Raw genomic sequence first — 25,460 nt, 5'->3', positions numbered from 1 at the left:
GCACGGTGTATCTCCGGACCGTAGCTGTATACGCCCGTGCTGATGAGCCCTGAGACATGCTGCGGTTTTTTTCTGCGTTATACACGTTGCGGTTGGGAGGGTCAGGACGGCGCGGCGATGACAGACGGAGGCACAGACAGCATTCTCTAATCGCAGGGGTTAATTAGCGCTTTCGCTTCATAAGAGGTGCGGAGACTTTAAATGTCACGTAAACGTAAACCGGACGTCCCACGCCAATAACTGGTATCCCGTCACTGTGTTCCGCGTTGTTGGGGGCGTATGTCTCCTCCCCTCTCGGGGCGCTTGTACCATCGGTGACATTTAGTGGTAATACTGTGTACTCCAGCGTCGTACGCCGTACTATAAAGACAAATAATAATAATATAATAATAATCTTTATTTGTATGGCGCCAACTTATTCCGCAGCGCTTTCAGGCATGGATAAATGCAAAACAATACAACAATTACAATATAAGGTACATTGGGTTAGACACAAATGGGTTGGGGGTGGTACAGGAGGTGCAGGGGGTGGGGAAACAGGCAGTAGGAAATATTATGTACAGAGCATTTATCAGAAGGCAAACAGGGTGGAGCACCATAGGGAGGGGCGAGGGACTAGGTCAGGAGATTTGGTACGCTTCCCTGAAGAGGTGCGTTTTTAAGGCACGTCTGAAATTTCGTGCATCGGGAATTGTCCGGATGCCTTGGGGTAGAGCGTTCCAGAGGATGGGTGCTGCTCTGGTGAAGTCCTGTAGGCGAGCATGAGAGGTTCGTATTACAGGGGTGTTTAGTCTGAGGGTGTTAGCCGATCGGAGTGAGCGGGCTGGGTGGTATACTGACAGTAGGGAGGCGATGTATGGTGGCGCAGCACCATGCAGAGCTTTGTGAGTGAGGTAGAGGAGTTTAAATTTAGTTCTGCAGTGGATGGGCAGCCAATGCCGCGACTGGCATAATGCAGAGGCGTCTGAAATGGCCGTATACTCAGCAATGTACTGAGGGGGAGGTAGAAGCACCACAACTCCCAGCATGCAGACAGCCAGCCTGCTATATAGAGGAGCCGCCGCACAGGTGAAGGTACTGATGACCATCCCCTCACACACTTCCTTGCTCACACGAACTGGTCGGATTCCACATGTGGGCATCCACTACGAAAGACCCGCGATCCATCGTGGAAATAAATTGCGTATGGACGCAGTCGGTTGCAGATGTGTGCGATTTTCTGCGTGGATGTAGCACAGATATAGCATTCCACATAGTGGATATAGCATTCCACACAGGGCGTCTGGCCAAATAGTACGTGTACTGCATCATGCAGGCTTACAACCTATTAGTGACGCCATATTCCACTCCACTGGGCGGCCCTGCACCCCATAGGAGAACCACACAGGCCCCCCGGACCCCCCAGCATTCACAGCCACAGTGCATCGTAAGAGCTGATCAGGTTGGTCTGACAGGAGAAGTCTCCCATAAACCCGTGCTGATACTGAGTTATACAGCTATTTTCCTTGAGGTCCTCCAGGATAGCATCTCTTAAGGCCCATTTACACACAACAATTATCGCTCAAAGGCAATCTTTTTAGCAATAATCATTGTGTGCATTTAGGCACTCCGAGAACTGCTGTGTTCAAGGAGCGCACAGCTGGTATCCAGCTGAGCACTCCGAGCGAGGATTACAGAACACATCTGGAACGCTGTCTTCTGCATACTACTGCTGTGTTCATGGAGCGCACAGCTGATATCCAGCTAAGCGCTCCGAGCGGGGTATACAAAACACAGCTGGAGAGCTGTCTTCTGCATACTCCGGCTGTGTTCTCCAAGCAGGATAGCAGCTGAAACAATAGTATTAGCAGTATCCTGCTGAGAACTCAGCAAGTGGCACTGATAAGACTCAGCTAGCTGAAAGACAATGATGAGCGAATCATGCACGAACAGTGCACGATGACCGCGCGTTTAGACACAACGATTATCGCTCAAAAGACAGCTTTTGAGCAAATTTTGAGTAATAATCGTTGTGTCTAAATGGGGTCTTGGAAAACATTTTACCCATAATAGAAGTCAGACTTACTGGTCTGTAGTTTCCAGATTTGCTTTTTGACCCCTTTTTGAATATCGGCACCACATTGGCTATGCAGTGGAACAGACCCCATCACTATAGAGTCCTTAAATATACGAAACAACAGACAACTGCCTTTAACGATACATATGAAGATTTTTCCACTAACGACCAAGGAAAACCTAAAATCTGAGCAGTTATTCTAGGAACAATCCCATAATAACAACCCTCTTTACTGATCGGATTTTACCGCTACCTCTGTGGTCACCTGTCAGATATCATTCATCTCCTGCAGATTATCCGACCTGAAAATCTAAGTATTTTCTTTCAAAATTTTAACACATTTTTGGAGCTCTGAGTCCAGAGAATTCCTTTAACTGCTCTTCTCATAAGACGACGTTCCACTGATCTGACTTTCTTCATGTGTTTCAGACCAGCGTCAGTATCGAGATCAGGTACCAGACCATGGACGGGTCGGTGGGCGCTTGGAACGACGGGGAGTTTTTGGACAATTCCCATTTGAGAGGTGACCTGGACAGCAACTTCCATCTGGAGACGGACAGCTTGCTTTCTGGGCAGAGTCATAACTCGGCTGTGTCTCCTGGAAGATCTCACCATAGCCTGCACTCGGGAGAGAGGGCCTTCAGAAGGTAATGTACCATGTCATCCACCGCACTGATCAGAGGGATTGTATCCATGGAGTTCATCAGGATTTATCCAGGTCATGATCCCCGTGATTGTCTCCATCCTTGTTCTTGCTGGTTGTCTTCTTCTTCTTTTCCCTTTATCTCTTCTAAGCCTTATGGTCCAACGTTTGAAGGTGCCCCTATAAGTGCTTTGCCAATACTGCATCTCCCCATTGTTGGTGAAGGCTAAGTCCACCTCTCCAACCAAAAGTAAAGCGATTTTTGCAGTAGGTCTTGATTTAAAAAAATCCTGTTATTTTGTGTCTACAGTTTCTAAACAAATGTATGTGTCACCATGGTAACAGACTACAAACAAACCTTGTGTAGTCGAATCCTGAAATCAAATTCACTACTATCAGTCCTCTACTTCATGGTAAAGTAAATCTGATAGGTAAGCAATAAGTAGGAAATAGATGGAAGTATGAGTGCGGGATCAGACTACACAGTGTTTGTTTGTAGTCTGTTACCACGGAAACACATAGGTTTGCATAGGAGCTGTAGACCTAAAATAAAAGGAACCTGTTAATTAAGAGTTATACTTAGTTGCTCATTTTAGATGCATTGGGACAAAAAATTGGTTATGTAGCTGGACTTGGCCTTTAAAGCAACCCTCTGGTCTTGGGGCAAAATTCTATCCCGAAACTAGAGGGTGGAGGAGATATATTGCGGTTGTTCTTTTCCTACCCATTGATGAGGTCTCATACTTGGACGTCGATAACTAGTACGGGTGGGTAGACTGAGCAGATACACACGGCGTCGGGGTCAGACTGGCCCACCAGAGTAGCGGAGGATCCTCCGGTAGGCCTGAGACTCTGACTCAAGAACGTGCCCCAGAGCTTCAGCAGAAGACGACCCCATTGGGAGCCGATCACTTATCACCGGGGTCTGTTTCCTATGAGCTGATCCGAAATAGCAGGTTTGACCTCCAACGTTTCACAGTTTAAAGAAGTTATCGGAAGAGATCTAGTTTTTCAAAAACTGGCTTACAAAAGAAGACATATTCCCCTTCCCCGCCATTCCCATTCCGCCCCCTTTCGTCTTCACTTCTGGATTTGGATCGATGACATCACAGCACTAGGTCATGTGACCATTTAAACTAATCACCGGCTGCAGTGACCAGTGTTTGGCTGTAGCGGTCACATGATCTCGGTGTCAGTGATGTCAACGGAAAAATAAAAAAAAGTTCAGGCTTTTGAAAAGTGAGAATGAAAATGCCCCCAAAATTCCGTCCCTAGGACCAAAATAGGCTGCGTCAGTGAGGGGTTAAGGACTGTTTGGCTATGAGCAACCAGCAGAATGTTGCACGCAGCTCTGGAAGTGAATGGAGTACAAGATAGAACCGGGTACACGACAAGAGAAGGATTTATAGAAGTCGCCTCGTTTCCAGCCTTTCATCTTTTATTAATGGCGGCCGGACGGCTGTCGTCTTGATGTATTCCATCTCTGCCCACGATTAACATTTCAAGAGGGACTTTCATTCCTCCGTCCGCCGGTCCCTCGCGCTTCGTTTTATGTGACAGCCCAGCCGAGACCGTGTTCTTACAAGAAAGCTTCCTGCGAATGATAATCGCCAGCGACGGACAGCGAGCATAAATCAAACGGAGCGCGTCCATCAAACGCAGGAGACGAAGCGGCCCTCAAAGACTTGTCACTGTGTCACTATCACAGCGGGCTTCGGGACGTTCACACCGAGGCGTCCCTGCAGGTTCTGTCTCTAAGACTGTGGAGAGCCACAGGTTCCTATGGAGAATTGGCCCCTCTCTATAGCGCCGGTCCGCTGCGGATTTAACCCTTGTCAGTGGGAAAATCCATGTACGGAATTCCCAGCACGGAATCCACGCCAAGAAGTGACTTCGGTTTTTCCATGCGTGGTTTTTACATCCACGTGTGAAACGCTGCACCGTATAGACTGCAGCTCCGTATAGACTTGCGAGCACACGGACGCGTGTCTGTGTGCCGTCCGATGCGAGATGCACTCGAGGTTCTCGCTATTCGCGTGTGCCCATTTGAATAAGCCCTTTTCGGCATGCAGATTTATCCAATGAACCCGCGTGCAGATCCGCTGCCCTGCCCCCGCATAGCCGTAGCAGAAATCCACAACTCGGACTCTACGGATTTCTACTGCGGTTTCTAGAAATGGAAACCACGCAGAAAAATCAAGGAGTAATGCAGCATATAGTTTATCCACCTCAATGCCAGGTGGAAGCTGCAAAAGCAAATGCGATTTTCAGGGTGCTTAGAAAGAGAGAGAGAGAGAAATGCCTGTGCTTCAGTTTCTGTTAATTCTTTGTAGCCAGGCTTGTCTTCACCTGGAGGAAAGATTCAGTTTGCAGTCCTTGCCCTGTAGGTAAATACCCTCATTTGGGCAAAATGGTTTGTTGGTGCTCCGCTGGTATGTAGCACCCGGGGCAGATGCCCCACCAGCATCGTACTAACTGTATTTCTGCTTCTTAAATATGCGGTTAAGACTTGGGCTGGATGAGATCATGTACATGGGAAGGATAGAGGGTTCCATGATCTATAAAGGAAAGGGTTCTTTACGGTAAGAGCTGTCCAGTTTTGGAATGTCCGACCACAAGAGGGAGTGCTGGAAAATACAATGGGGTATTCCATTAAGGGCTATACATTTATCTCATTACTAGTGTTATAATTTATAAGAGGGGTGGCAAGATGTTAAAATAATCTGCCACCTTTGTGGGCTTGAAGGAGGGGACTTTCCCCCTTGAGACATCAGTGACTACAAGCACTCCAGGCTTTGGTTTTGTTGTCCTCTCAATCAATCAAAAGGGGGGCGAAGATCTGTTCATGTTCATGTTCGCTGCCGGGCTGATTACGTAGCGATATAAACAGAATCTAGGTATGAATGATTGATAACGCAGGTGCCGAGGAGCGAAGGCATAACCAACAGCCTAGATGAGATGGCGGTAAAGGGGGAACATTCTCTTGGTTGCTGTGGAGTGGATGGGGCAGGGTGGTGGCGGCATAATGGATGGGCAGAATGCAAGGGGCAGGGTGGTTGCGGCAGTTTGTAGGGGGCAGGGCGGTTAGGGCAGATTAGTTTCATCAGAGTGGATGCGGCAGGGTTGATGAGACAGAGCAGTTGCATCAGAGTAAATGTGGCAGGGTGGATGGGGCAGAGTAGTTGCGTCAAAGTGGATGGGGGAGAGTGCATAAGGCAGGGTGGATGGGGCAGAGTGGTTGGATCAGAGTGGATGGGGCAGAATGGTTGATGCAACCACTCTGCCACATCCACTCCGATGCAACCATTCTGCCCCATCCACTTTGATCCAACCACTCTGCCCCATCCACTCTGATGCAAAGTGGATGGGGCAGAGTGGTTGCATCAGAGTGGATGGGGCAGGATGGTTGCGGCAGGGTGGATGGGGCAGAGTAGTTGCATCACAGTGGTTGTGACAGAGTTGATGCATGTGAGTCGATAGGGCATGGTGAATGTGGCAGAGTAATTTCCCCATCTACTCTGCCACAACCAATCTGCCCCATCCACTCTGAAGCAATTACTTGCCCCATCCACCCTGCCATATTCACCATGCCCCATCAACTCTAATATGCATCCACTCTGATGCAACCATCCTCCCCCATCTATTTTAATGCAACCACTCTGTCCCATCCACTCTGATGCAACTACTATGCCCCATCCATTCTGCCCCATGCACCCTGCCACATCCACTCAGAGTGCATAAGCCAGGGTGGACGGGGCAGAGTAGTTGCATCAGAGTAGATAGGGCAGAGTAGTTGCATCAGAGTGGATGGGGGAGAGTAGTTGCATCAGAGTGGATGGGGCAGAGTAGTTGCATCAGAGTACATGGGGGCAGAGTAGTTGCATCAGAGTGGATGGGGCAGAGTAGTTGTATCAGAGTGGATGGGGCAGAGTAGTTGCATCAGAGTGGATGGGGCAGAGTAGTTGGATCAGAGTGGATGGGGCAGAGTAGTTGTATCAGAGTGGATGGGGCAGAGTAGTTGCATCAGAGTGGATGGGGCAGAGTAGTTGCATCAGAGTGGATGGGGCAGAGTAGTTGCATCAGAGTAGATAGGGCAGAGTAGTTGCATCAGAGTGGATGGGGGAGAGTAGTTGCATCAGAGTGGATGGGGGAGAGTAGTTGCATCAGAGTGGATGGGGCAGAGTAGTTGCATCAGAGTGCATGGGGCAGAGTAGTTGCCTCAGAGTACATGGGGGCAGAGTAGTTGCCTCAGAGTACATGGGGCAGAGTAGTTGTATCAGAGTGGATGGGGCAGAGTAGTTGCATCAGAGTGGATGGGGCAGAGTAGTTGGATCAGAGTGGATGGGGCAGAGTAGTTGCATCAGAGTGGATGGGGCAGAGTAGTTGCATCAGAGTGGATGGGGCAGAGTAGTTGCATCAGAGTCCAGAGTGCATGGGGCAGAGTAGTTGCATCAGAGTGGATGGGGCAGAGTAGTTGCATCAGAGTGGATGGGGCAGAGTAGTTGCATCAGAGTGGATGGGGCAGAGTAGTTGCATCAGAGAGGATGGGGCAGAGTAGTTGCACCAGAGTGCATGGGGCAGAGTAGTTGTATCAGAGTGCATGGGGCAGAGTAGTTGTATCAGAGTGCATGGGGCAGAGTAGTTGTATCAGAGTGGATGGGGCATAGTAGTTGCATCAGAGTGGATGGGGCAGAGTAGTTGCATCAGAGTGGATGGGGCAGAGTAGTTGCATCAGAGTGGATGGGGCAGAGTAGTTGCATCAGAGTGGATGGGGCAGAGTAGTTGCATCAGAGTGGATGGGGCAGAGTAGTTGCATCAGAGTGCAGAGTGCATGGGGCAGAGTAGTTGCATCAGAGTGGATGGGGCAGAGTAGTTGCATCAGAGTGCAGAGTGCATGGGGCAGAGTAGTTGCATCAGAGTGGATGGGGCAGAGTAGTTGCATCAGAGTGCAGAGTGCATGGGGCAGAGTAGTTGCATCAGAGTGGATGGGGCAGAGTAGTTGCATCAGAGTGGATGGGGCAGAGTAGTTGCATCAGAGTGGATGGGGCAGAGTAGTTGCATCAGAGTGCAGAGTGCATGGGGCAGAGTAGTTGCATCAGAGTGCATGGGGCAGAGTAGTTGCATCAGAGTGCATGGGGCAGAGTAGTTGCATCAGAGTGGATGGGGCAGAGTAGTTGCATCAGAGTGCAGAGTGCATGGGGCAGAGTAGTTGCATCAGAGAGGATGGGGCAGAGTAGTTGCATCAGAGAGGATGGGGCAGAGTAGTTGCATCAGAGAGGATGGGGCAGAGTAGTTGCATCAGAGTGCATGGGGCAGAGTAGTTGCATCAGAGTGGATGGGGCAGAGTAGTTGCATCAGAGTGGATGGGGCAGAGTAGTTGCATCAGAGTGGATGGGGCAGAGTAGTTGCATCAGAGAGGATGGGGCAGAGTAGTTGCATCAGAGTGCATGGGGCAGAGTAGTTGCATCAGAGTGCATGGGGCAGAGTAGTTGCATCAGAGTGGATGGGGCAGAGTAGTTGCATCAGAGTGGATGGGGCAGAGTAGTTGCATCAGAGTGGATGAGGCAGAGTAGTTGCATCAGTGTGGATGGGGCAGAGTAGTTGTATCAGAGAGGATGGGGCAGAGTAGTTGCATCAGAGTGGATGGGGCAGAGTAGTTGCATCAGAGTGGATGGGGCAGAGTAGTTGCATCAGAGTGGATGGGGCAGAGTAGTTGCATCAGAGTGGTTATGGCATAAGGCACCATTCATTCCCTCTTTGCTCTCCCATAATTCCATGCTTCATCATGGTGAGATGTGTAATACTGTTCATCCTGAGCCTCCTAATTCACAAGCAGAATGTGCAAATGCTGTGAAGACTGACACAGAGGCAGAGTAGGGGGGCGTGGGTGTCACTACATGGCCATACTGGCTCTGTGAGCTGCTGGCTGACCCGCTGTGGGCACTGTTATGGCTGCCACGTCACACGGGGTCCCGCAATAGGGACTGTGACCATTAGCCATTAGCAAATATTAAAACTGGGCCCCCTTCTGGTGGAGGAAGACACTACACACCCCTCATCCTCCTGTCTGTATGACCAGTGCTGAGGGGGGAAGCAGCCGGAGGCCAAGTGGCCCTCCCTCAAGGGGCCCGACATGTATAGCCACGATGTGCTGCCATATGGCTCCTGTGGGGCACTGCAGTCTCCTTACAGGGCTGTATTGGGGTGTGCAGGGACTGTGATAGAGCTGCCCGCGGGCTGTAGCTGCCCCCACATTTGTGGCCCCCCTCGCCGCGGCAGAGATGATTTACAGCCTGAACCTTCCGTGTAAAAACATGTTTGATCTGCGAGTGATGAGGAGCGACATCTCCGTCTGATGGCTGCAGATCGATGGGCTGGCACTGCCGCCTGGCATTGATGCATGACTGCTGGCTGCAGGCGCGTTCAGATCAATGCCTCGCGAACCCACGTACCGTCCAACAGCGCCACGGGCAAATGTACGAGACACAGGAAAGATCAGGCCGATCACACAGGGAGCTGCCATTCAGGGTCCTGGGAGAGCTGGGTGGTGGTCCCAAATGGGCGAGTCACAGGAATGATCAGGCCGATTACACAGGGATAAGATGGTGAAAGGGGGAGGGCTGCCATTCGGGGGCCGGGGAGAGCCAGGTGGTGGTCCCAAATGGGCAACTCACAGGAAGGATCAGGCCGATTACACAGGAATATGATGGGGGGTTGCCATTCAGTGTCCTCGGAGATCTGGGTGGTGGTCCCAAATGGGCGAGTCACAGGAAGAATCAGGCGGTTTACACAGGGATATGAAGGGGGGGGGGGGGGGCTGCCATTCAGGGTCCTGGGAGAGCTGGGTGGTGGTCCCAAGTGGGTGACTTACAGGAAGGATCAGGCCGATTGCACAGGGATATAATGGGGGGGGGTACCATTCAGGGTCCTTGGAAAGCTGGGTGGTGGTCCCAAGTGGGCGAGTTACAGGAAGGATCAGGCTGATTACACAGGGATATGATGACGGCAGGTAGGACTGCCATTCAGGGTCCTGGAAGAGCTGGGTGGTGGTCTCGAGTGGGCGACTTACAGGAAGGATCAGGCCGATTTCACAGGTATTTGATGGTGGGGGGGGAGCTGCCTTTCAGGGTCCTGGGAGAGCTGGGTGGTGGTCCAGAGTAGGCGACTTACAGGAGGGATCAGGCCGATTACACAGGGATATGATGCGGGGGGGTTATTTAGGGTCCTGGGAGAGCTGGGTGGTGGTCCCGAGTGGGCGACTTACAGGAAGGATCAGGACGATTACACAGGTATTTGATGGTGGGGAGTAGCTGCCATTCAGGGTCCTGGAAGAGCTGGGTGGTGGTCCCGAGTGGGCGAGTCACAGAAAGGATCAGGCCGATTACACAGGGGTATGATGGTGGTGGGGCTGCCATTGAGGGTCCTGGAAGAGCTGGGTGGTGGTCCCGAGTAGACTACTTACAGGAGGGATCAGACCGATTACACAGGGATATGATGGGGGGGGGGGGGTATTCAGGGTCCTGGGAGAGCTGGGTGGTGGTCCCGAGTGGGCGACTTACAGGAAGGATCAGGCCGATTACACAGGTATTTGATGGTGGGGGGGGGGGGGGGTATTCAGGGTCCTGGGAGAGCTGGCTGGTTGTCCCGAGTGGGCGAGTCACAGGAAGGATCAGGCCGATTACACAGGGATATGATTGTGTGGGGGAACTGCCATTCAGGGTCCTGGAAGAGATGGGTGGTGGTCCCAAGTGGGCGACTCACAGTAATGAACAGGCCAATTGCACAGGGATATGATGGGGCGTTGAGGGGGGGTGCTATTCAGGGTCTTGGGAAAACTGGTTGGTTGTCACGGGCAGGATCAGGCCGATTACACAGGGATATGATGGTGAAGTGGTGTGGGGGTGGGGGGCTGCCATTCAGGGTCCGGGGAGAGCTGGGTGGTGGTCCCAAGTGGGCGACTCACAGGAAGGATCAGGTCGATTACACGGGGATATGATGGGGGGGGGGGGGCTGCCATTCAGGGTCCTGGGAGAGCTGGGTGGTGATCCCGAGTGGGCGAGTCACAGAAAGGATCAGGCTAATCACACAGGGGTATGGTGGTGGGGGCGGGAGCTGCCATTCAGGGTCCTGGGAGAGGTGTGTGGTGGTCCCGAGTAGGCAACTTACAGGAAGGATCAGGCTGATTACACATGGATAAGTAGTCTCTGTGTAAATAAACACTTCTGCGCTGCAGAATAGGCTTTATTTTACCATTCCTTGCTATTTTCAAGATCTCTGCTTGCCGTCAGTGAATGAGAGCACATCCATACCCCTTAGAGGCAGCAAATCTCTATTAGCGGCTACAGATGTTACTGGCTGCACTCTGGGGGACATATAATGTGTTGGAGATGTTACTGGCTGCACTCTGGGGGACATATAATGTGTTGGAGATGTTACTGGCTGCACTCTGGGGGACATATAATGTGTTGGAGATGTTACTGGCCGCACTCTGGAGGACATATAATGTGCTGGAGATGTTACTGGCTGCACTCTGGGGGACATATAATGTGTTGGAGATGTTACTGGCCGCACCATGGGGGACATATAATGTGTTGGAGATGTTACTGGCCGCACTCTGGGGGACATATAATGTGTTGGAGATGTTACTGGCCGCACTCTAGGGGACATATAATGTGTTGGAGATGTTACTGGCTGCACTCTGGGGGATATATAATGTGTTGGGGATGTTACTGGCTGCACTCTGGGGGACATATAATGTGTGGGAGATGTTACTGGTCGCACTTTGGGGGACAAATAATGTGTTGGGTATGTTACTGGCTGCACTCTGGGGGACATATAATGTGTTGGAGATGTTACTGGCCACACTCTGGGGGACATATAATGTGTTGGAGATGTTACTGGCTGCAGTATGCGGAACGTATAATGTGTTGGAGATGTTACTGGCCGCACTCTGGGGGACATATAATGTGTTGGGTATGTTACTGGCTGCACTCTGGGGGACATATAATGTGTTGGAGATGTTACTGGCTGCACTCTGGAGGACATATAATGTGTTGGAGATGTTACTGGCCGCACTCTGGGGGACATATAATGTGTTGGAGATGTTACTGGCCGCACCATGGGGGACATATAATGTGTTGGAGATGTTACTGGCCGCACTCTGGGGGACATATAATGTGTTGGAGATGTTACTGGCCGCACTCTGGGGGACATATAATGTGTTGGAGATGTTACTGGCTGCACTCTGGAGGACATATAATGTGTTGGGGATGTTACTGGTCGCACTCTGGGGGACATATAATGTGTTGGGTATGTTACTGGCTGCACTCTGGGGGACATATAATGTGTTGGAGATGTTACTGGCCACACTCTGGGGGACATATAATGTGTTGGAGATGTTACTGGCCGCACTCTGGGGGACATATAATGTGTTGGGTATGTTACTGGCTGCACACTGGGGGACATATAATGTGTTGGAGATGTTACTGGCTGCACTCTGGAGGACATATAATGTGTTGGAGATGTTACTGGCCGCACTCTGGGGGACATATAATGTGTTGGAGATGTTACTGGCCGCACCATGGGGGACATATAATGTGTTGGAGATGTTACTGGCCGCACTCTGGGGGACATATAATGTGTTGGAGATGTTACTGGCCGCACTCTGGGGGACATATAATGTGTTGGAGATGTTACTGGCTGCACTCTGGGGGACATATAATGTGTTGGGGATGTTACTGGCTGCACTCTGGGGGACATATAATGTGTGGGAGATGTTACTGGTCGCACTCTGGGGGACATATAATGTGTTGGGTATGTTACTGGCTGCACTCTGGGGGACATATAATGTGTTGGAGATGTTACTGGCCACACTCTGGGGGACATATAATGTGTTGGAGATGTTACTGGCTGCAGTATGCGGAACGTATAATGTGTTGGAGATGTTACTGGCCGCACTCTGGGGGACATATAATGTGTTGGGTATGTTACTGGCTGCACTCTGGGGGACATATAATGTGTTGGAGATGTTACTGGCTGCACTCTGGAGGACATATAATGTGTTGGAGATGTTACTGGCTGCACTCTGGGGGACATATAATGTGTTGGGGATGTTACTGGCTGTACTCTGGGGGACATATAATGTGTTGGAGATGTTACTGGCTGCACTCTGGGGGACATATAATGTGTTGGGGATGTTACAGGCAGTACTCTGGGGGACATATAATGTGTTGGAGATGTTACTGGCTGCACTCTCGGGGACATATAATGTGTTGGGGATGTTACTGGCTGCACTCTGGGGGACATATAATGTGTTGGAGATGTTACTGGCCACACTCTGGGGGACATATAATGTGTTGGAGATGTTACTGGCTGTACTCTGGGGGACATATAATGTGTTGGAGATGTTACTGGCTGCACTCTGGGGGACATATAATGTGTTGGAGATGTTACTGGCCACACTCTGGGGGACATATAATGTTTTGGAGATGTTACTGGCCACACTCTAGGGGACATATAATGTGTTGGAGATGTTACTGGCTGCACTCTGGGGGACATATAATGTGCTGGAGATGTTACTGCCTGCACTCTGGGGGACATATAATGTGTTGGAGATGTTACTGGCCGCACTCTGGGGGACATATAATGTGTTAAGATGTTACTGGCTGCACTCTGGGGGACATATAATGTGTCGTAGATGTTACTGGCCGCACTCTGGGGGACATATAATGTGTTAAGATGTTACTGGCTGCACTCTGGGGGACATATAATGTGTTGGAGATGTTACTGGCCACACTCTGGGGGACATATAATGTGTTGGAGATGTTACTGGCTGCAGTATGCAAAACGTATAATGTGTTGGAGATGTTACTGGCTGCACTCTGGGGGACATATAATGTGTTGGAGATGTTACTGGCTGTACTCTGGGGGACATATAATGTGTTGGAGATGTTACTGGCTGCACTCTGGGGGACATATAATGTGTTGGGGATGTTACTGGCTGTACTCTGGCGGACATATAATGTGTTGGAGATGTTACTGGCTGCACTCTGGGGGACATATAATGTGTTGGAGATGTTACTAGCCACACTCTGGGGGACATATAATGTGTTGGAGATGTTACTGGCCGCACTCTGGGGGACAAATAATGTGTTGGAGATGTTACTGGCCACACTCTGGGGGACATATAATGTGTTGGAGATGTTACTGGCTGCACTCTGGGGCACATATAATGTGTTGGAGATGTTACTGGCTGCACTCTGGGGCACATATAATGTGTTGGAGATGTTACTGGCTGCACTCTGGGGGACATATAATGTGTTGGAGATGTTACTGGCCACACTCTGGGGGACATATAATGTGTTGGAGATGTTACTGGCCGCACTCTAGGGGACATATAATGTGTTGGAGATGTTACTGGCCGCACTCTGGGGGACATATAATGTGTTGGAGATGTTACTGGCTGCACTCTGGGGGACATATAATGTGTTGGAGATGTTACTGGCCACACTCTGGGGGACATATAATGTTTTGGAGATGTTACTGGCCACACTCTAGGGGACATATAATGTGTTGGAGATGTTACTGGCCGCACTCTGGGGGACATATAATGTGTTGGAGATGTTACTGGCTGCACTCTGGGGCACATATAATGTGTTGGAGATGTTACTGGCTGCACTCTGGGGGACATATAATGTGTCGTAGATGTTACTGGCTGCACTCTGGGGGACATATAATGTGTTGGAGATGTTACTGGCCGCACTCTAGGGGACATATAATGTGTTGGAGATGTTACTGGCCGCACTCTGGGGGACATATAATGTGTTGGAGATGTTACTGGCTGCACTCTGGGGGACATATAATGTGTTGGAGATGTTACTGGCCACACTCTGGGGGACATATAATGTTTTGGAGATGTTACTGGCCACACTCTAGGGGACATATAATGTGTTGGAGATGTTACTGGCCGCACTCTGGGGGACATATAATGTGTTGGAGATGTTACTGGCCGCACTCTGGGGGACATATAATGTGTTGGAGATGTTACTAGCTGCACTCTGGGGGACATATAATGTGTTGTATATGTTACTGGCTGCACTCTGGGGGACATATAATGTGTTGGAGATGTTACTGGCCACACTCTGGGGGACATATAATGTTTTGGAGATGTTACTGGCCACACTCTAGGGGACATATAATGTGTTGGAGATGTTACTGGCCGCACTCTGGGGGACATATAATGTGTTGGAAATGTTACTGGCTGCACTCTGGAGGACATATAATGTGTTGGAGTTGTTACTGGCTGCACTCTGGGGGACATATAATGTGTTGGAGATGTTACTGGCTGCACTCTGGGGGACATATAATGTGCTGGAGATTTTACTGCCTGCACTCTGGGGGACATATAATGTGTTGGAGATGTTACTGGCCGCACTCTGGGGGACATATAATGTGTTAAGATGTTACTGGCTGCACTCTGGGGGACATATAATGTGTCGTAGATGTTACTGGCCGCACTCTGGGGGACATATAATGTGTTAAGATGTTACTGGCTGCACTCTGGGGGACATATAATGTGTTGGAGATGTTACTGGCCACACTCTGGGGGACATATAATGTGTTGGATATGTTACTGGCTGCAGTATGCAAAACGTATAATGTGTTGGAGATGTTACTGGCTGCACTCTGGGGGACATATAATGTGTTGGAGATGTTACTGGCTGTACTCTGGGGGACATATAATGTGCTGGAGATGTTACTGCCTGCACTCTGGGGGACATATAATGTGTTGGAGATGTTACTGGCCGCACTCTGGGGGACATATAATGTGTTAAGATGTTACTGGCTGCACTCTGGGGGACATATAATGTGTCGTAGATGTTACTGGCCGCACTCTGGGGGACATATAATGTGTTAAGATGTTACTGGCTGCACTCTGGGGGACATATAATGTGTTGGAGATGTTACTGGCCACACTCTGGGGGACATATAATGTGTTGGAGATGTTACTGGCTGCAGTATGCAAAACGTATAATGTGTTGGAGATGTTACTGGCCACACTCTGGGGGACATATAATGTGTTGGATATGTTACTGGCTGCAGTATGCAAAACGTATAATGTGTTGGAGATGTTACTGGCTGCACTCTGGGGGACATATAATGTGTTGGAGATGTTACTGGCTGTACTCTGGGGGACATATAATGTGTTGGAGATGTTACTGGCTGTACTCTGGGGGACATATAATGTGTTGGAGATGTTACTGGCTGCACTCTGGAGGACATATAATGTGTTGGAGATGTTACTGGCTGCACTCTGGGGGACATATAATGTGTTGGAGATGTTACTGGCCACACTCTGGGGGACATATAATGTTTTGGAGATGTTACTGGCCACACTCTAGGGGACATATAATGTGTTGGAGATGTTACTGGCCGCACTCTGGGGGACATATAATGTGTTGGAGATGTTACTGGCCGCACTCTGGAGGACTAATAATGTGTTGGAGTTGTTACTGGCTGCACTCTGGGGGACATATAATGTGTTGGAGATGTTACTGGCTGCACTCTGGGGGACATATAATGTGCTGGAGATGTTACTGCCTGCACTCTGGGGGACATATAATTTGTTGGAGATGTTACTGGCCGCACTCTGGGGGACATATAATGTGTTAAGATGTTACTGGCTGCACTCTGGGGGACATATAATGTGTCGTAGATGTTACTGGCCGCACTCTGGGGGACATATAATGTGTTAAGATGTTACTGGCTGCACTCTGGGGGACATATAATGTGTTGGAGATGTTACTGGCCACACTCTGGGGGACATATAATGTGTTGGAGATGTTACTGGCTGCAGTATGCAAAACGTATAATGTGTTGGAGATGTTACTGGCCGCACTCTGGGGGACATATAATGTGTTGGGGATGTTACTGGCTGCACTCTGGGGGACATATAATGTGTTGGAGATGTTACTGGCTGCACTCTGGGGGACATATAATGTGTTGGAGATGTTACTGGCCGCACTCTGGGGGACATATAATGTGTTGGAGATGTTACTGGGTGCACTCTGGGGGACATATAATGGGTTGGAGATGTTACTGGCTGCACTCTGGGGGACATATAATGTGTTGGAGATGTTACTGGCTGTACTCTGGGGGACATATAATGTGTTGGAGATGTTACTGGCTGCACTCTGGAGGACATATAATGTGTTGGAGATGTTACTGGCTGTACTCTGGGGGACATATAATGTGTTGGAGATGTTACTGGCCGCACTCTGGGGGACATATAATGTGTTGGAGTTGTTACTGGCTGCACTCTGGGGGACATATAATGTGTTGGAGATGTTACTGGCTGCACTCTGGGGGACATATAATGTGTTGGAGATGTTATTGGCCGCTCTCTGGGGGACATATAATGTGTTGGGGATGTTACTGGCTGCACATCGGGGGGACATATAATGTGTTGGGGATGTTACTGGCTGCACTCTTGGGGACATATAATGTGTTGGGGATGTTACTGGCCACACTCTGGGGGACATATAATGTGTTGGAGTTGTTACTGGCTGCACTCTGGGGGACATATAATGTGTTGGAGATGTTACTGGCTGCACTCCGGGGGACATATAATGTGTTGGGGATGTTATTGGCCGCACTCTGGGGGACATATAATGTGTTGGGGATGTTACTGGCTGCACTCTGGGGGACATATAATGTGTTGGGGATGTTACTGGCTGCACTCTGGGGGACATATAATGTGTTAGAGCTGGAGCCCGGCTGTCAGTCGGCTGAGCCACCGCCTTATAAAGATGCACGTTTATAGCGTATAGTGACATCAGTAAGAAGGTGTGTTGGTGGTCACTAAGGGGTTAAAACAGTTTAATGTTTGTTTATAAATAAAGTTGTTGCAGTAATCATGAGAAGAAACAATGTTGCGATTTTTACTTCTGGATGCAGAACAGAAAAAAAATTTCTTTTGACTGTCAGGACTTCATCTAAACCAGTGAAACCCTCCATTCTTTACACTGCAGGCTGCGAGCAGAGTAACACAGTGTGGATCCTAAAGTGACTCGGTTGCTAATTGGGTTTGGGGCCCTTTAATGAGTGCATCTAATGTGATCTGTAATCTCATCTCTCAGTATAAGTGGATGAGGGCAGCAGGTAATTAGATCTAGAGAAGCAGTGTGAGAGGCGCTGGTACCTCTCGCCTCCCTCTGCGCCTCCTCCTGGCAGCCACCGGTGCCTGAGCAGTAAAGCACTTGCTCTAATAGACTGTAAGGAGTGCTAAGATGCCGTTTGGCCGCGGGACGAGGCCCAGAAAGTCCACCGCTCGCGGCTAATTACACCTAAGTGCACCTTGTAATGCCGGCATGGAGGTCCGCGAGCCAAGATCCCGGAGCCGAGGGACTGCGGAGCCGCGCTGCCTGCAGCACATTATATATCACACCCTACTGATGCAGCAAAGTCTAACATGACTGGTAACTCTCTGTGACGAGTTCTCCTCCGTCCACCACAAAATACCTGGTAAATTACCGGGAAAACCTTACATGGCGCTACGTCTGTATCATGTCCTGTTATACCGCTGGGCTGTTGTGTATCTAATCCTATCCTGTGTGATACTGTCTGCTGAGCTGTGTATCTAATCCTATCCTGTGTGATACTGTCTGCTGAGCTGTGTATCTAGTCCTATCCTGTGTGATACTGTCTGCTGAGCCGTGTATCTAATCCTCTCCTGCGTGATATTGTCTGCTGAGCCGTGTATCTAATCCTATCCTGTGTGATACTGTCTGCTAAACTGCTGTATCTAATCTTATGTGTGATACTGTTTGCTGAGTGACTGTATCTAGTCAAATCATGTGTGTTAGTGTCTGCTGAGCCGTGTATCTAAACCCAGGTGTGCTACTGCCTACTGAGCCAATGTATCTAAGTTTATTATGTGTGATACCATTTGCTGAGCCGTGTATCTAATCCTATCCTGTGTGATACTGTCTGCTGAGCCGTGTATCTAATCCTATCCTGTGTGATACGGTCTGCTGAGCCGTGTATCTAATCCTACCATGTGTGATACCGTCTGCTGAGCCGTGTATCTAATCCTACCATGTGTGATACCGTCTGCTGAGCCGTGTATCTAATCCTATCCTGTGTGATACTGTCTGCTGAGCCGTGTATCTAATCCTATCCTGTGTGATACTGTCTGCTGAGCCGTGTATCTAATCCTACCATGTGTGATACCGTCTGCTGAGCCGTGTATCTAATCCTATCCTGTGTGATACCGTCTGCTGAGCCGTGTATCTAATCCTATCCTGTGTGATACCATCTGCTGAGCCGTGTATCTAATCGTATCCTGTGTGATACTGTCTGCTGAGCTGTGTATCTAATCCTACCATGTGTGATACCGTCTGCTGAGCCGTGTATCTAATCCTATCCTGTGTGATACTGTCTGCTAAGCTGTGTATCTAATCCCATCCTGTGTGATACTGTCTGCTGAGCTGTGTATCTAATCCTACCATGTGTGATACTGTCTGCTGAGCCGTGTATTCAATCTTTTCAAGTGTGTTACTGTCTGCAGACCTGCTGTATCTAAGCCTATCATGTGTAATACGGTCTGCTATGCTGCTGTATATAAGCCCATTATGTGGGTTGCTAACAGTAGGTGTATCTAAGCCTGTCTAAACCTGTTATATGTAATAGTCTGGCTAAGTCTATCATATGTGATGCTATCTGCTGTATCTAAGCCCATTATATGAGATGCCATCAGCTGCCGCATCTAAGCCTGCCTTGTGTGATACTGTTGTAAAGAAGTCCCTTATGTGTAATAGTGTGAGTGAATGTATCTAAGCCTATTATGTGTGTGATACCAGCCTTAGTGTGCCGGTCACAGATACAGCGTATAATAATGGCTTCTCTGTACAAACCTCCTCGTATTCTCCACCCCGTTCCGAGGTTCTGGCGCCATCCTTCATGCACTGAACCTCTTCCTCGCGGATGGTTAGTTCATGGTGTATAAAGACCCTCCAGCGCAGATACATGCGTGTGCTCGGCGTGTAACCTGTGACTCGCTGTGAAATGGTATGTGTATCATGATTGGTTGCGGACGGGCGAGGTCCTATAAACTGTGTAATGATAAAACACTTCAGAAGAGCTCGGATACATCACCGAAGTGTTTCTCACTGTGTTCCTCCTCCGAGCATCGCATAATAATCAGGCTGAGATACCCCTGGAGTATCCCCTGAGCTAAGTTATTACTCCAACTTCTGTAATACTGTCTACAGAGCTGCTGTATCTAAGCCTATCCTGTGTGATACTGTCTACAGAGCTGCTGTATCTAAGCCTATCCTGTGTGATACTCTCCGCTGAGCAATGTATCTAATCCTATCCTGTGTGATGCTGTGTATCTAACTCTATCATGCGTGACATGGTCTTATGGAGGCTGAAGCATCTAAGTCTATCATGTGGGATACTGTCTATTGAGCTGATGTATCTAATCCTACAATGTGTAATACATACGCTAATGTATCTAATCCTATCATATGTGATACGGTCTCATGTTGTGTTCTTGTCCTCAGGGATGAAGATGATGGTCAGGATTATAACAGTGAAGACGATGGGGGAGAGGGGGATAATAACAGCCAGTGCTCCTTGCTGTCCAGGTAGCAGGGTTTCTGTGACCTGCATGGTGTGCTATAGTGCGGTGACCCACGTGGTGACCCATATTTCGGGGACCCACATAGTGTGCTCTGTCGCTGTGACCCACATAGTGTGCCGCGTTGCGGTGACCCACGTGGTGAGCCATATTTCGGTGACCCACATAGTGTGCTGCGTTGCGGTGACCAACGTGGTGAGCCATATTTCGGGGACCCCCATAGTGTGCTCTGTCACTGTGATCCACATAGTGTGCCGCGTTGCGGTGACCCATGTGGTGAGCCATATTTCGGTGACCCACATAGTGTGCTCTGTCGCTGTGACCCACATAGTGTGCCGCGTTGCGGTGACCCATGTGGTAAGCCCTATTTCGGTGACCCACATAGTGTGCCGCGTTGCGGTGACCCACGTGGTGAGCCATATTTCGGTGACCCACATAGTGTGCTGTGTTGCGGTGACCCACGTGGTGAGCCATATTTCGGGGACCCACATAGTGTGCTGCGTTGCGGTGACCCACGTGGTGAGCCATATTTCGGGGACCCACATAGTGTGCCGCGTTGCGGTGACCCACGTGGTGAGCCATATTTCGGGGACCCACATAGTGTGCCGTGTCGTGCTGTTCTCCTGTGTGCTGCTGATCTTCATACGACTTTTGTCTCCCAGACCTTCTCAGTAGACGCCGACGGCTCCTTCGCTTCTGTCCCGTGTCGTGCCGATCCCTCATCCCCAATCTGAAGCTCATCGTCAATATGGCGGCCAGTTGTCCCCCTATTAGTCGTATAGCACCAGGACCAATAGATTTACCCTTCAGGAGAGTTGTTGCAGCCTCCTAGGACCATAGTTGCCAACAATCCCAACTTTGTGGCGCTGTCCTGTGAAGCTGACGTAGGTGTGGTTTATGCTAAATTGGTTACGCCAGTTGCATCTCATGCCATTCTGGGGCTGTTCCTGGTTGGCAGGGGCTAAAGTGCCCTGTGATTTGGGATTCCAGTGCTGGGGAGCATGTAGCTGCTGTGTCCACATTGGTTGTCATCCAGATCTCACTATCACAGGTGGAGGCATGTGTGTGTCCATGTATGCTGCCATTCTGCTAGTTGCACTTCTCCTCACTGCCCACTAGATGGAGCCAAAGGTGTAGTTATCTGCTGGTCTGTAGAGGCAGCTGTGCCCATCTGTACCCACCCCTTTCCGGTCACTGTCACCCTGAGCAACCTTCCTGACTTCCCAGGCACATCTAATTCTGGGATCTGCTGCATAGTCGCCCCCACCATGTATGATGTGAGCCCCCTTGTCCTGGGAGCTGCACGGTCTCCCCTGCTGCTCTATGTCAGCATTAGTACCTGCCTAAATAGCAAATCCCCAGCATATTTATGTCACCAGCAGCTGCCCCCTTCCCCTCTGTGGTCCCTCAAAATAATAACAGGTGTGCCCCTCAGAGTAATAATGCTTGTTTGTGCTACAGTGCCATTGTGTGCCCTCTGAAATTAATAATGCACCTCTGTGCCCCCTCAAAGCAATACCGTAATACCCCTCTGCTCTCAATACAGTGCTCTCTCAAATCAATAATGCCCCTTTATGTGCTACAGTGCCATTTTGTGGACCCTCTATGCCACTCAAAATAATAGTTCCACTTTGTGCCCCACAAAGTGTTAATCCCCCTCTGTACTGTAGTGCCCTCTGTGCCCCTCACAGTAATAATACCCCTTTTGAGCTATAGCGCCATTTTGTACTCCCTCAAATTAATAATAATGCCCCTTTGTGCCCACTTAAGGTATTAATGGCTCTCTATGCAATAGTACCATGCTAACCCCCTCAAAATAATAATGACTCTCCGTGTTATAGTGCCACTCTGTGCCCTCTCAAAGTGATAATGCCTTTCTGTATGCCCCTCAAGTAATTGTGCCATTCTGTGCCACCTGCAGTCCACAGATTCCCTTGCCCCTTGATACTCTGGCCAGTAGAGGACATACTTCTTTACACTGCTAGTGGTCACTTTGTGGCTCGGTGTATGGCATAGCTTGGCTCCTCCCCTGTCTCCTGCTACCCGCTGTTTGTACTGAGAGCAGGAGACGAGGAGCGCAGTCAGGCCATGCCATACACTGAGCCATAGTGGGACCTGCGGCATCCTTTGCCATCCTGTAACCCCTGACCTTACAGTTATACATTTGCAATGAGGACAATCTTCCTGTCTCCTGGAACGTCTGGACAGAACCAAATCATCAGGACTGTCCCGCTGAACCCGGGGCAGATGGGAGGCGTGCGGCATGGGCAGACAGCCGCTCAGCTAACGTATCAGACTCTACCGGCAGCTATTCAGTCAGGCATGTCTCTGCTCAGTGACAGAGTAGTTCCACTGGGATTGATTGCCAGGAAGAACTAACAGATGGAGAAGGACATTGGGAGTGACCAGGGAACTGAGAAAGTAGTAGCATGGCTGACAGGAAGAAGCTACTTCTAGAAACGAAAAGCAAGAGACGTGTGAAGCACAAGGAGGGAGTGACAACGCCCAGTGATGGGCGGGGCTTCATGGAGGCCGGAGGGACCCTTTAAGGTCCCTATCTTAATGCCTGGTGACTGATAAAGTTGTAGAACTTTCCTTGTCATAGAAATGTCTTTGCTTCAGGAAAACCTTGTACAACATAATTACTCCAATTAGTCCCCGCTCGTTTGCGGAGCCGGCGCAGACCCGTCACTCACATCGCCACCGTGCCGCTGTCCTGACAAGCTTCAAACGCAGTGCTGCTGAATTACAGAGACAGGTACCGCCGGGAGCTGCAATCAGGGGTGTCAGGAGGCAAGAGACAAAAGTCTTCATTAAGCTGGAGGAGCGAGCGCCCAGGGAAGGACGCCCCCGCTCAGGAAGAGGACCCCACACTGAGCGCTGAGGAATTATTTATGAGCGATAAAGGGGATAACTTGCTGATTGGTGGGGGTCTCACCGCTGAGACTCCTGCTCATCTCCAGAACAGGGGTCTCGCCTCTCCTGAACCCGTCAGAGGAGACTGAATGGAGCGCTGCTCATGCAAGCTTACTGGGGCTGCATTCACGGTCCGTGGGACTGCCACGATACCCGAGTGGCCCCGCTCAGACATTTCCGCCAACCCCATTGAAATGAATGGAGCGCTGATCATGCATGCTCCGCCGGCGCTCCCTTCGTGACGTCACTGCGGGGAATAGAGAAGGGACCCCCCAGGCACATAGATCCAGTCCTGAGACCCCCACCATTCAGTATGGATATCCTCTGCACGGGGGATAACTTGGAATCTTGATACAACAGCGCAACATTTTGGATAGAAAGTATCTACTTGCTGTCATGGCAACCGGGACATTCTGCAATGGTCTGTAAAGAGTGAAAGAGCGAGGCTGACAACCAATCCTGCCGGAATATGACATGGCTGACAACCAATCCTACCGGATAGAGATATGGGTGACAACCAATCCTGCCGGAATATGACATGGCTGACAACCAATCCTACCAGATAGAGATATGGGTGACAACCAATCCTACCAGAATATGACATGGCTGACAACCAATCCTGCCGGAATATGACATGGCTGACAACCAATCCTACCGGATAGAGATATGGGTGACAACCAATCCTGCCGGAATATGACATGGCTGACAACCAATCCTACCAGATAGAGATATGGGTGACAACCAATCTGGCCAATGAGCCCGGCTAGGGAATATATTTTTGCTTCCGCTTAAAGGGGCCGTCCTCATTTTGCAGCCCCATGCACTAGCTGATTGCAGGTGACTTTCTGGTATAGGGCTGCCCCCAATCCTCCTCTATATCCCCTTAAAGGGGCCGTCCTCATTTTGCAGCTCCATGCACTAGCTGATCCCAGGCTGCCCCCGATCCTCCTCTATATCCCCTTAAAGGCGCCGTCCTCATTTTGCAGCTCCATGCACTAGCTGATCCCAGGCTGCCCCCGATCCTCCTCCATGAACTATATGTATCCTACAACCTCTTAAAGAGGTTTTCTCATGACCTAAAAATTGGCTCACAAGCACCCCACCCCTCCTGGTTCCTGCTGACCAGGTCATGTGACTGCTGCCGCCAATCACTAACCACAGTAGTGACCTTCTGCAGCACGTGATTGGCTGCAGCAGTCACATGACCCGGTCAGCAGCAACCAGGAGGGGTGGGGTGCTTCTGAGCCAAGTAATGAGAAAACCTCTTTAAGGACACCGTCAGGAGTCCTCGGAGGACCCGCATGGTGTCATACCGACACTGTGACTCTAATACACCACCGCCATCCCGCTCCATAGAAAACTGTCATCCCTGATATTTAACCCCTACTATGCCAAAGCATAAGCATGGCGGTACCTACAATCATTGGGGGTGTTGCTGAAGGCTCATGGACCCTGGTGCCAAACCCCTCCAGATCCACTGATCAGGATGTTTATTCTGCTCTCAGTGCCACCTATAGGGCAGGAGAGGAATTACACTCTGTAAACTGTAGCTGTGCCTCTGAGGATGGCCCCTTGTTCTATCCATCCTTAGTCGCTGACCAGTTATAACAGAGGGAACAAGTGCTTCAATGAAGCAGTAGATAAGGGGCCAGTGACGGCAGCCAGGGGCCACCAGATCTGCAGGCGTGCCTGAGGATCATCGCTCTGGTTTGCACTGATTTCCGTTTTATTTTCTCTGAATGTCGCAGTTTGTAGTTTTTTTTATAGTATTTTGCTTGAAATGAATACAACCTGTAACAAGATGTGCGATATGTAGACAGCGCCACCCACAGGGGATAGGGTGACATGGCACATGACCCCACCGACAGTCATTCTCTACGTCGCCCCCTAGCCGTAGGTTGGTGGTCGCATGTCACAAGTTGCACTCAGCTTTACCATCATACACTGCAATGGAAGCCACATGCGGCAGCAGCTTACCCGGGCCCCGGCTGCCACTTGGCAGCTCTGGATCAGTCAGGTGACACCAGGTCACACCATTTTTTGGTTGCGTGACTTTCGTAGGACTTTATGATCGCCGGCGCCGCGTACGCTACGAACACTCGCCAAGCATCCCCTACATGTGCCAGCAGCTTCCCAGCTCTGCTACATCAGCGCAGCGCTATGGCCAGTGACTCCATCGGAGTCTGCTACAGTGTGACGTCCAT

General features: G+C 50.0%; 1 protein-coding gene across 7 annotated transcripts in view; it reads left to right on the top strand.

Moving 5' to 3' along the window:
- Nucleotides 1–25,460, top strand: part of OTOF (otoferlin) — a 362,878-nt gene that overhangs the window by 194,277 nt on the left and 143,141 nt on the right. For all 7 annotated transcript variants that reach the window (XM_066594464.1, XM_066594452.1, XM_066594448.1 and 4 more), the window contains one exon: nt 2,486–2,703. In XM_066594464.1, coding sequence (XP_066450561.1) covers nt 2,486–2,703 — 218 coding nt within the window. The remainder of the gene's footprint in view (nt 1–2,485; nt 2,704–25,460) is intronic.

Source organism: Eleutherodactylus coqui, chromosome 1 (assembly GCF_035609145.1).
Source record: "Eleutherodactylus coqui strain aEleCoq1 chromosome 1, aEleCoq1.hap1, whole genome shotgun sequence".
NCBI classification, from domain to species: Eukaryota; Metazoa; Chordata; class Amphibia; order Anura; family Eleutherodactylidae; genus Eleutherodactylus; species Eleutherodactylus coqui.
The sequence above is the reverse complement of the archived record's forward strand: the minus strand, read 5'-3'. Positions and strand labels throughout refer to the sequence as shown.